The 12981-nt window shown below is 46.2% G+C and overlaps 1 protein-coding gene and 1 long non-coding RNA gene across 2 annotated transcripts in view; one reads left to right on the top strand and one right to left on the bottom strand.

Moving 5' to 3' along the window:
• Positions 1-5722, top strand: part of TEX26 (testis expressed 26) — a 40891-nt gene extending 35169 nt beyond the window's left edge. Inside the window, exon 7 of the mRNA XM_067713194.1 lies at positions 4626-5722. Coding sequence (XP_067569295.1) covers positions 4626-4894 — 269 coding nt within the window. The 3' untranslated portion in view covers positions 4895-5722. The remainder of the gene's footprint in view (positions 1-4625) is intronic.
• A 73-nt stretch (positions 5723-5795) lies between these two features.
• Positions 5796-12981, bottom strand: part of LOC137211244 (uncharacterized) — a 98362-nt gene continuing 91176 nt past the window's right edge. Inside the window, exon 5 of the long non-coding RNA XR_010936971.1 lies at positions 5796-5933. This is a non-coding gene — a long non-coding RNA (uncharacterized lncRNA). The remainder of the gene's footprint in view (positions 5934-12981) is intronic.

Raw genomic sequence — 12981 nt, 5'->3', positions numbered from 1 at the left:
CACAAGAATCATGAAAACATTTAGTTAAGAATTAGGTGGTTTTTTATTATACCATAACATGATCTGTCCCCACCTCACTGACTAGTCTTGGTCAGATTCAAAGAAGAGCAGACTGGTTGAGAGATAGATCCCACACCCGCCACTGAAGAGCACACTCCTTGACTTAAAGCTGAGGCGTCTATGTCAGTTTGCACACCTGCTACAACAGGGAGGTGCCTCAGGTGGGAACAACGAGAGCAGAAGGTCTTAGATGAAGCTAACACCGGGTGTTCCTGGACCGTGGGGAGACCCAGAAGCCTCAGGGTTTGTGTGAACTGGGGTCAGGAAAGTCCTTTTTTTCCTACCTTTTTTTTGGTGAGAACATTTAAGTTCTACTCTCTTAGCAAATTTCAGTTATATCAATACTACATTGTCATCAACCACAGTCACCAAGTTATCCATTAGATCCTCAGACCTTATTCACTTTATAACTGAAAGTTCATAGCCTCTGACCAACCCCTCCCTATTTCCCCACCCCCAGCCTCTGGCAACCACCACTCAGCTCTCTGTTTCCATGAGTTTGACTTCTGTTTTAGATTCCACATATAAGTGATATCATACAGTATTTGTCTTTCTCTGTCTGGTTTATTTCACCTAGCATAATGCCCTTCAGTTTCATTATTCATATTGTTGCAAATGACAGGATTTCCTTCTTTTTTTCCTTGCTTTTTAAGGCTGAATAATATTCCATTAAAGATATAATGTATATGTGTGTATATATCACATTTTGTTTATCTATTCATCCGTCCACAGACACTTAGGTTGTTTCAATACCTTGGCTATGGTAAACAACACTACTGTCAGCTGGGGAGTATGGATATCTCTTTGAGACAATGATTTCATTTCCTTTGGATATATATGCATTCCAGAAGTGGAATTGCTGTTTCATTCTATTTTTAATTTCTTGAGGAACCTCCATACCGTTTTCCTTAGTGACTGCACTAGTTTACACTCCCACCAACAGTGCACAAGAGTTCCCTTTTCTCCACATCCTGGCCAGTACTTATTACTTGTCTTTTGGATAATAGACACCCTAACACGTGTGAGATGAGGAGAGTCTTCGAGGTGCAGCAAAGAAATCATAAAAAGCACCTGGGAGATCACCTGGTCGAACCTCCTCACTTCACAGACACTAAAATTAAAGTCACAGAAGTTAAACAATTTGTCCAAGGTCAGAAAACCAGAGAGGGGCATGTGTGTACAGACCATGGAGCAGTGGGGAGCCCCTAGGCTCCAAGCAAAGGGATGGGGTGAGGAAAGGGGGCTTCAGGAAAGTGGATCTGGGGTCAAGAAGGATCAAGGATGAGAGCAGCAAGAGTCAGGGAGACCCAGAAACCACCCAGGCTGTGGGTCATGGTAACAGAGGGTAGTAGGAGGACTGAATGACTTGGTGGCTGGGGATGGAAGGTGAGAAAGAGGAAAAGAATGACTCAACTTCTGAGTTTGAGCAGCTGGTCAAATGGTGGCTCTGCTTCCAGGAAAGTGGGCAGTAGAAAGAGTCAAAAAGGACTCAGGCTCTGAGGATGGTCCAAAGTGGGGGTCATTCTGGGGAAACCAGGCTGGAGCAGCATTGGGAAGGTGGTGATCCAGGAGCCAGTGAGACAGCCAAGAGGAGAGATTCTGCAGCCAGTGAAGGCTGCCCTGGACCTTTAGGAACAGAGGGACCCCCCACCTCCGCCTCCCAAACCTCATGCAAGGGCCAGCATGGAGGCCTGGCTCCAGAGTTTGCCTCTTGGTCGTATCTCCCTCGTTCTTGAATCCTCTGGCTTCGTATTTCCTATTGTCACCCCCAAGCTCTGATCCTTTATAAGCTGTGTGCACAGTCACCTCTGAATCACTAACCTTGACGATCACTCCCTGCGCATGTGGACTTCAGTGACCCTGACATTTCTGAATGAGAACAAGGCGCCCTCCACCTAAAACTTCCCTGGTCCCCTCACCCTACAATGACCCTGTGGTGACCTCACTCGACAGTGACCCCTGTGGTGACATGTCCAGACCTCTCCTGTGCGCCAGCCCTCCATTTCCAATTGCTGGATGGACCTCTCTACCTGGATATCTCAAAAGGAGATTCAATTCAATACGCCCCCAGTGGAATGAATTATCTTATATTGCACGTCTTTTTACTCTCCCCATGTTCTCCTAATCGCCTCTTCCCATTCACCTCATCCAGAATCCTGGTGCCGTCTTCCATCTCCCCAACCTCCAGAGTCATGGGACCCTGTTACCGACACACATCCTGCATCTCCATTCCCACTACCATCTTGCTTCAGGCCCTCTGCAATTCTCTCCGAGACTCCTGCAAACGGTCTCCATCCCTCTCCATCTCTCTCCTTCGTGCTGCAGAGAGAATGGTCCTACGACGTCTTGTTAAGGTGGCTTTTCATTTTCTTAAGGACAAAATCCAGCCTCCTAAGTATGACATACACTAGATACACGGGGGTCAAGATTGTTTGACTTGCTCTGTCTCTTCCTGGAAGGCACTGCCCCTCTAGTCTGCCTGGAAAACTAATACTTATCTTTCCAGTGGCTTCTCCCTTGAGAAGCGTCTCCCCACCCTGACCTCTCCAGCCAGCGTTAAGTGCTTCCTCTCTGTGTAGTTCCAGGGCTCCAACAGACCTGCTGCTTATCAGAGTGTTAAAATTACTGGCTCACCTGTCTGTCCTCTGTTTTGTCTTCATAGCCCCAGCGTCTAGCCCAATATCTGGTATAGGTCAAGCACTTAATAAATGCTGATCGGGCTTCCCTGGTGGCGCAGTGGTTGAGAGTCCGCCTGCCGATGCAGGGGACACGGGTTCGTGCCCCGGTCTGGGAGGATCCCACATGCCGCGGAGCGGCTGGGCCCATGAGCCATGGCTGCTGAGCCTGCGCGTCCGGAGCCTGTGCTCCGCGACGGGAGAGGCCACAGCGGTGAGAGGCCCGCATACCGCAAAAAAAAAAAAAAAAAAATGCTGATCAAGATGAGAGAATGGATGAAGAAATGAACGAAGAGTTTCATAACGCTATACCACCATGCACACCCCCCCACCCCATTCCGAAGGGTCACTGCTTCCAGAATTCTGAGTCTGACTCAGGAGAAAGCCACCCTCCTCAGACCTGCTACAGGTGTGGGAGTACAGATTCTGACAAGCTGGGTAATAAGTGAGATAGCAATAGTGTTTAGAACCAAAATGAAACCTAGAGACTCCTTCACCCACTTTCTCATTTTAGGGGCCAGGGCACAGGACTGGATGAGGAGAAAGCCACTGGACGTAGATCTGACTTAGAGTTCACTGATCTTTCCCAGGCAAATGTTCTAGTTGCTGCGAACATGTGGGCCAATTCTTTTACTTACGTAGCATTTTTTTTTCTGGTTACAAAATAAGTCTTCATTATAGAATATTATAAGTTGATTGTATAGGCTCATTGTAGAAAATATAGAATACAGAGAAGCACAAAGAAAAGGAAATAGGAACCATGTGTGGAGCCCTCACCAGAGACAATTCGTTCTTTCAATCTGGCTTTTTGGAAGAAACAGAAATCCCCTCAAGGTGGCTCGAGTCAAGGGGCTTTGTGGTGAGGACACACATGCAATGACAGGGAATCCCATGGAAATCTTAGAACAGAAAGCTGTCTCTGAACCGGGCTTTCATGAGGCAGAGTCGGGAGTGGCTTTGGATTCGGAGGATGTCTGGGAGCCAAGGTGCACTAGCTCAAAAGCTCCACTCTGGCGCCTCCTTGTTCGTGTAACTCAGCTCCCTCCACTTGTCTGCTTCTGTCTGTCCTGTCTCCATTTCCTGAACATTTTCCCACCATTTCCTGAACACTTTTCAAATGTCCTAGTTTAGACACTGAGACAGAGAGAGACTCTCACTGGCCCAGCTAATCTTTTCAGTAGTCCTCAGGTTGATGGACATCTTTTACTCCTCTAATCAGCTGCGGGCAAGAGGGTCAAGGGTACCTGATCAGCCTTTGGTAGGACAGAAGGAGCAGGGCTGGCCTTAATAATAATAATAACAACAGGGCTTCCCTGGTGGCGCAGTGGTTGAGAGTCCGCCTGCCGATGCAGGGGACATGGGTTCGTGCCCTGGTCTGGGAAGATCCCACATGCCGCGGAGCGGCTGGGCCCGTGAGCCATGGCCGCTGAGGCTGCGTGTCCGGAGCCTGTGCTCCGCAACGGGAGAGGCCACAACAGTGAAAGGCCCGCGTACCGCAAAAAATAATAATAATAACAACAATAATAATAGCTACCATACCTGGAGCACCTACTATGTGCCTTGAACTGCTCTAATTACTTGACATACATGATAACATTTCCTTCACTTTTTACCCTGTGAGATGGGCGCTATAATTACGACCACTTCATTTGGGGAAGTTTAATATTATGACCCATGAAGCTGTATGTCTACATTCTGCCACCCCAGAAAAAAAGGGTGAGTGTCTGCAACACTTCCGTATCCCAACCTCTTCTCTCTCCTTCAGCCCCCCACACTGCAGAGGTTCGTGCTCTCATTTTAGTTGTCCAGAATGCCCCATGTCCAAAACCACCCTACTCCTTCTCCCCTCCCCCACTCATCCAAATCCTATTCCTCTCAGTTCACTTCCAGCTCTCCGCCCCTCTCTTCACCTGACCCCAGCAAGCCTGATGCGTTGTGTGAGGTCTGCCATTATTAGAGTGGTCTTTCCTCCAAGGCAGATTTTATGTTCTTTTGGTTACAATGAAATAAAATTTCAAGGCACCAAGAGTGAGAAATTCTTCAAAGAGTTTCACAGGCTCTGTAGACTCAGTTCCTACATGCAACATCCAGGATGCTCTAAAGGCGGCCCTCTTAATCATCCAATAATCCTGAACCCTGACGAGGACAGTCTGCCCTAAGGCCTACAGCTGGGCCTCTGACGGGATAACTGGTCTACCTTTTTGTTCCTTTTCCCAGAGACTAAATATGGACCCAATCAGCTGAAATGAGATTACAAACTTCTTTTGCCTTACTTGGCAACCAAAGAGATGAGTTTTCCCCCCAACCTCTATGTTTCAAAAAGATCCAATAAGCAAGATCTTTAAATCAAGAAAGTTTAAGAAAGAGTAGTACTACTCTAAGAACAAATACAAAAGGGCACAGTACTTACGTAAAAAGTCGCAAATCTATTATTGCCTCTGTTTCCCTAAGATGGAAACACATGGAAAAACCAGCAATCCCAGGCACCTTCGGGGACTTTCCCCCATAACAGTGTCGTCAAATTAACTAATTAGAATTACTGCTTAAACAACTTGTCATTTATACCTAATTACTACAGACTACAATAAAAATTATCATGACAGATTCACTTTGTTGTAAGCTTTATTTAATTACAATCCTTAACTTCCATGGATTTTGTCTTAATAGTTTACTGCCTACTTGTTACATTGTCTGTTCAGAACTGAAAACGTCTAAGAAACCAGTAGTTCTGGGGCTGTATCAGGGGTCTCTTTATTCCCCCCCTTTACTTAAAGCAGAGTGGGAAGGGCTCAGCTGATGCCTTCCGTCGTGGTCAGTTAAGGCAGAGATCCTGCCTCCACACCCCCAAAAGTCCTGGCCCACTTTTGGTGCCACCTCTGAGAAGGGAATTGGACGTGGGGTCACGGGCAATGGGGGTGGAGGGGGACCCAAGTCTCCTTACCGAGACCCCTGACAGGACTGTGTCTCGGGATGGGGTCCGGGCAGCAACCTGAACGCAGTGGCGATCCTGGGGGAGCCGCTAATGCTTCGAGCTCAGACTTGCCCCGCCGGACCTCGGCCTTCGGGGGAGCAGGGGCTGCGGAGGGCAGACCCCCCAGCCTGGCTGACGCGGGCCTGCCTCACCCGGGGAAGATGCGCAGCCCCTCGATCGGAACCGAGGACGTGGCCCGGAGGTGGGTGCCGCCTCCACACCAGAGCCTGCGGACGGAAAGGGTGAGGGAGCGGCGATCGGACCGCCTTTGTGGGCCATGCGGGCTCTCGCGCAGGGCTTAGGGCTGCGCTGGAGCCCCCTAGGGTCCGTGGCCAGTGACGCTGTTTAAAGCTGGGGTCCATATCAGGTGTGCTGTGGCCTCCTCTTCCCACGGAAGACCCATCCAGACCCATCCGCTGTCTGCTGCTCCGTTACCGACCTTCCCAGCGGGCACGCACCTCGCTGAGCATCCCTATAATCGGCCGGGCCCAGCTTCTGCAGGTGTCTTTCCTTTCTCCTTTCCACGCCTATCAACATTTTCCTTTCTTAGGTCCACCTCCTTTCAAGTCTCATTCTTTGCTTCCCAAGATCACAAATGCCTCTCCGGATAAATCAGATTCATGCTAATATGTTGAGGGTATGAATAAATTCCAATTAATCCATCTCATCTGATTTTAATTTTGCAAACATTTATGGAGCGTATCATATACCGAGCCCTAGAGAAAAACTCAAATTTAAACAAAATATAGCCCCTCAAGACCTTACACAACCAGCACTTTTTCCTCAAAGGAAATGTTTTAGAGTACCAAAATGAGATTTTTTAAATTTAATAATGGTATATTTATGTTAATGTTCCCTGGAAATCTAACAAGCACATCGAACCCAACCATGATTTCCTGATTACCATTGTTTTGGATGAGGCTAAAGAAGGTAATATGTACAATAAGTGAGTCTATTTAAAGAAAAATATTAAGTAAATGAATGAGAAAAATCTGTACAGATAATGGACTCATGACTAAGTTTTAGGAAAACAGGAGCTCAGTAAGAGATGTGTGTCCAAAGACACGTGCCCCTGATGGGGAGACGGGGAGGGGGACATGACTTCTGGCTTTTGAGGACAAGGAAGGCTTCTGGGAGAAGGTGGCATATGAGATGGGCCTTCAAGGATCTCTAGGAGTTTTTCCAAGATATCACAAAGTGGAGGCCACCCCACGTGGAGGAAACAGCACACCAGGCTACCCAAGTGATTGAAGTAAACGGGGCCCGAGGAGCAGAAATGGGATGAATGCTGGACAGTGAGCTTGGAAATGGACGATGAGGAGATTAAAAAATAGGGAATTCCCTGGCGGTCCAGTGGTTGAGACTTCGCGCGTTCACTGCCGAGGGCCCGCCCAGGTTCGATCCCCGGTCAGGGAACTAAGATCCCACAAGCCGCGCGGCGGGGAAGAAAAAAAAAATTGGGGTTTTGTTCTTTTTGCCATTGTGACCTATGCAGATAATATATCAAAAGGAGCTTTCCTCAGGGCAGGGATCTTCATAGTGAGGGCGAGATCAATTAATGGGTCAGGAGACTGATTTGCTGGAATATGACTGACATCTAAAATAATGACAGCTATTAGTTAATATCAGAGCGCATCTTCTGAATAAGCAAAAGTCGTGTATTGCGAAACTTTTGTTGCCTAGTGTGCATTGAGTCATGATGTCAAACGGGTCAGAATATTTGAAACGAATTGCCCCCGTGTGATCTCAGCCACTGAGGTTCTTCCTGAACAATCTATTTCCGGTCACCTCTCAAGTCAGTGCATAGAGAGTTCAACCATGTAGGTCATACTCCGACCTTCACTTTGCCAGCAAACACTTTTTCAGTCTTCCAGGCTTCCATGAGAACTTTTCAGTCATTGTCAGAGGTTATGGGACATTTCCTGGTTGAGGGTGACCTTTTCACCGACTGCGGCCAGGCCAGGTTTTGCTCCTTTGCTGACTGGGTTAGCCACACTGGAGCCTGCGGTGACCCAGGCCATATTGCTTGTAGCTGGGCTGTGTTTGACAGGGTGCCTCCGAGGCCTGAGGCTCCCCGTTGCCATCTCAGAACGGTGACGGGATCTGCAGCTCCTGGCTCGAAGCCTGTGTGGGCTGGTGTGGAATCAAGGCTGTGCAGGAGGATGTGCGATGATGCCGCTTCAAAGGAAAAGGCATGGCTTCAGTGACACATATTTAAATGAGCTGTGGGAAAACGGGCACACAGCAGCTATTTTTTATTTGTGTTAGAACTACAAGAGCCAAAGTTGCTCACGGCGTACTGGCTTTGGATATAGAAGAAGACTTTTTTTGCTCTGCCACTCACTACCTTGGGGACTTGTCTTCTCCGGTCCTCAGCTTCCGCGCTGTAAGGAAGGGGCGTGACTATAACGGTTCTGAGACCCCTTCCAGCTCAGTTCTTCTCTATTTCTCCATCGCCTTGTTCTTAGTATAGGTCTATTGCTTCTGTTCTCTCTCCTCCCCCCAGTGCTCGTGGCAAACTGAGCGAATCCATCCTGGCTTTTCCCTGCCAAGAGCCTCAGAATCCTTCTCAACATAGTACTCGACTGCTACAACCGATCAGTGCACACGTGCAAGGTCAGCTTTGCCATTCTTATTTGCTAAGGCTGGCAGAAGCATTTCTCTTTTTTTTTTTTTTTTTAACCACTGAGAGGCCATGGAATCTACCCAAGCAGCTGGAAAACAGCAAAGTATTCATTTTAGGTTAATTTAGAGAAGCAAGCTGGGAAATGCTTGGGGTGCTCCTTGCAGCCCATTTGCATCCACTTTAAGACTTGTAGAGGGGACTTCCCTGGAGGTCCAGCGGTTAAGACTTCGCCTTCCAATGAAGGGGGTGAGGGTTCGATTCCTGGTCGGGGAACTAAGATCCCACATGCCTCGTGGCCAAAAAACCAAAACATAAAACAGAAGCGATATTGTAACAAATTCGATAAAGACTTTAAAAATGGTCCACATCAAAAAAATCTTAAAAAAAAAAAAAAAACTTTGTAGAAGCTGTAGAATGTCCCTGTGGTGGGAAGTCTTTAATACTCTCTGAATGAAGGAGGAGGTTTGACTCTTCAATTGTCACCGTACTTTTAACCGTATAACATATAATCATAACTAAAACAGCAAGGTAAAAATGCCTCCAAGTAAAGGGGAATTGAGGTTCACTTCTAGGGGACTAGTCACTTGGGTTGAAACAATCCACTCTGACTGTTAGTCTCTCCAGAGGAGAGACATGAGTGATAGTGGACATTGGAGGTCTGGAAGTCCACACCCCTCCGGTCTACCCATCTGCCTGTGTTCTCTTGGGAGATGGAACAGGAACTGGCTGGGGACCTCCAGCAGAGATGCGGCAGCAGAAAGAGAGCTGGTATTAGGTCCTGGTGCCAGCACTTACTGGTTGTGAGAAAGTGGGCAAGTTAATTGAGCTCTCGGTGCCTCAATTTCCTGGTCTGTAAAATGGGGACCATAATACTGTCTCCCTGACAGAGTTGTTATGAAGATTAATGGAAACCTGCGTGTAAAGTATCCAGCAGCTTGTACATTATAAGCTCAAATAAAGGTTAGATGTTAGTGGCAGTGCTGTTTAAGGCTGCGTTAATTGGTTTAAAATGGAAGCCACCTTCTAATCTTCCTGCTTCTAAGATGGCTAAAAAGACAAGCTTTTTTTTATTTTAAGCCTCAGTTTATCATGAGTTTGAAAGTTCCTGGCAGAATCACCCAGGGCTTTTTTTTTTTTTAGTTTTATTAGCAACTAATCAAGATGCTTTTTTTTTTCTTTTTTCCATTTTTGCGGTACTCGGGCCTCTCACTGTTGTGGCCTCTCCCGCTGCGGAGCACAGGCTCCGGACACGCAGGCTCAGAGGCCATGGCTCACAGGCCCAGCCGCTCCGCGGCATGTGGGATCTTCCCGGACCAGGGCACAAACCCGTGTCCCCTGCATCGACAGGCGGACTCTCAACCACCGCACCACCAGGGAAGCCCCACAGGCCTTTTTTTGACTCTTCTTCCTGTGGTTATGATCTTGTGTCACACAAGAGAAAGATCACTTTCACAGTCTAGGTTCACTGGAGAACTCCCTGCAGCCTCCCCTTTTCCTCTTCATCAGGACGATCCACCATGGGAGCCCCTAAATTTCAACCCGGAGAACCCCTCAAATCTTCTGGAGTTACTATCTCTTTTAAGAATCTTAAGACCACGGGATCGTAACTGTCTGTTTTCTGAAGCTATAGAGACAGACACTCAAGGAACAGATTTTCAAAAGGATACTTTATTCAATTAATTAGTCAATTCCCTTATCATAGATGTGAAGTTACCCCTAAACCATCCGGACCGAGGAGACTCTACAGTGAGAAGCAAAGAAATGTTGGGATGTAACAATAGGAGAGCTCATTTGCATTGCAAATGAGCAACCAGCCGGCAAATGAACCCTTATGGGAAAACCACTCTAATCATAAAAACTGCTTGCTTTCGGGGAGACTGCAGTGTAAGGACAAACAGAGTCACAGCTCCATGAACCCTCTGCAATATAGGATATTAGAGAATATCTAGGTAGGTTTCTCTGAAAATGCATTTGAATACAACAAAATGCATTGCTGGGCAATAGACAGTATGTTTAAAACTTGACTCCACAACTGTGGACTCAATTATTTATGGTTGTCACTATAGCTATGATAGTTTGGAAATAGTCAGGCTTTTCTCTGTTTTTATTTGTAGGAAAACAAGTCATTCAAGTGATGCAATGTGACTGGCTGTCGATGGCAGTTACAAATTTTCAAGCCCTGCCAAACACAGGAGTCCCCGAAAGGGACATATGTTTTCTCTGCTTTGTGTTCCAAATTTGCCTTAAAAACATGCAATTATGTGAAGGCCTGACTTATATTTTCAAGAAAGAGCACAATAATGGCTCTGTTTTGTAGCTGTGTTTCTCCAAAACGTATTTATATTGCTGCCTTTTCAAAAGAAGTTGGCTAATGATCACTGGATTTTTGCATTCCGTCACGACATATGAAAATTTGATTAGGGCTGTGAGATTTAAGAACTGATTTTTTAAGTGCAACAGAAATTTCGTTAACATCATTCGGTACTGCAGCCCTGAAAAGTCTTCTGTACTTAGGGTTAAGGTTAGGGTTTTCATTCACTTCCTTATTTTTGTGGACAGTGGGAGAAGGGGAGGCCAGAAGCACGTGTATTTGTAACAGGAGGCCAAGATGGAATAGAATGACCAGGATAACAGAGAGCAAAGCTTGGAAGGTGCCAGAGGCTGTAGGTGTGTCATGAGCAAATAAATAGGAAACAGGCTGGGTAGGATATTTTGGGGGATAGAAGGATGGCTCTGGGGAGAAGTTGTGAAGGGAGAGAGTGAGGCTTTTTGGTCACATTTTATACTTAACTGAAAATTGCTGTAAAACCTTTCATAAATTATATAATCACTGGCTTTGGTTTCATGCCCTTCATTACTATTATTAGTGATGGCATTCACTTCACTCTCGCAGAAGCATTTCTAGTAAATTTAAGGAGAGAAGATGAATTAGTCTCTTTCTGGATTGGGGAGCCCCCTCCTGAGAGGTAGGCAATTTTTTGTTATTTGTTCTTTTTCAGAAATGGAGGTAGAGAAGGGTGAAAGGCCCATTTCACATAATAAGGTGGTTAGTGGACAAGTAATGATCATGATATAAATTTCAGGAAATTCTGAAGCTAAGAGAAAAAGATATTCAGGGGCAGTGGAAGGATAGAAGTCTGCGGTAAGGATAACATATATGCAGTATGTTTTGACTGCTTTGTACAAATCTAGAGTCACCACTTTGTAGGGATATAAGTGTTTTTAGCAATATAAATTTAGGAATAAATGTCTTATGTACAGACTCATAAGGTACACTGTGTATTTAATTGTAAAGGCTCAGAAAAATACAATATGAAAACTGAAATAATACCATGTTTCCCCATAATATTCCAACCTTAAGGGGAATAATTTTCAAATCCTTAAAAAATTGTTTCACCCTCTGGAAGTCACATCTGGGATGTAGGATAAGAAGTCACATGCTCTTAGAGGCAACATCTTCTTGTTAGGTCTCAGATTCAAGCACATTTTTCCCATACATGTTGTGTGTGAGCCTGATATGAGGTTGGTATAGTCTCACTGCTTCTTTGGATGCTGGCGTAGTCTAAGAAAATGTTGAATTCATTCAGTGGTAATATCTCTTACTGGGGAGGGCAAATGGCCCCTCAGTGTGATGGAATCATCTTTCACGTGTAGTCAAATATTGTTGGGGTCTTTCTCCCAGTCAGCTTTTTAAACATTACCTCCTGGGCTCAGGTCTTGCCAAAAGAGCCCTACCGGGAAATTTTAAGCAGAAACTTCAGGTGGAGTGTTTTCCCCTTCTAGAGCTAGGTTTCCAATTTTGTTCCTTGGTGAAAGCAAGTTCAAAAGTAATTATTGAGTCATTTAGGACAGAATTTGAAGGTGCTTCAACTTTACAAAATTGTGGATCTCCCAGGAGCTTTGGTGTTAGTCCGAGTTTTATGGTAAAGGCCACCACCTTGGAAGCTTGGAGGTGGTCAGAGAGATTTCAGAAGATGATCCTATTGGGGAAATAGCCTATTTCCTCCTTTGCTATCTTCCTCGGGCCTCAGGAGATGGTGCAAGAACGTCAGAGCTCAGCTCGGCTCTACCCACTGGTGACAGTTTATTCATTCTTTCTAAGCCGGAAGTTTAAGGATTTCCATTTATAAAAGCCAAATTGTTGAGATAGTAGCTAAGAGACTAGAGGTGAGGCAGAGGCATTCTCTGGGGAATCTGTTTATTGAGCTGAGGACAGGGGACTAACCAAATTCCCTAACACCAAGGGTACCAAGAGCCTCTGACCATAGCTTCAGAAAATTTACCCCAGAAAAAGAGGCCACAGATCAGTTCCCCCAGGGCCTCCTCCTGTTTCAGCCTGGGCTGAGACGGACCAAGGAGCAGAGGATGCGGCACTGGCAGTTCTGATGCGCTGGACTCCTGACAGGGAAGAGAGCGTCTTTGGAATGTGATCTGGCAAATATTTTCACTCTCCCTTTTCTCATACCAGTCCCGTCCCTGATCTTTTCTTTCCCAAGTCAATGTCTATCCTCTCCTTTCCTTCCACCACCCGCCACCTCTTCCTTCCTTCCTTCCTTCCAGGCCAGTTGAGCCAAGCCTACTCCAGAACTTGGGGCTGAGGAATCAGCTGAATTGGAGTAGACACTGGGAACAATGACGGTTGGAATAGC

Source organism: Pseudorca crassidens, chromosome 18, assembly GCF_039906515.1.
Source record: "Pseudorca crassidens isolate mPseCra1 chromosome 18, mPseCra1.hap1, whole genome shotgun sequence".
In the NCBI taxonomy this organism is placed as follows: Eukaryota; Metazoa; Chordata; class Mammalia; order Artiodactyla; family Delphinidae; genus Pseudorca; species Pseudorca crassidens.
The sequence above is the reverse complement of the archived record's forward strand: the minus strand, read 5'-3'. Positions and strand labels throughout refer to the sequence as shown.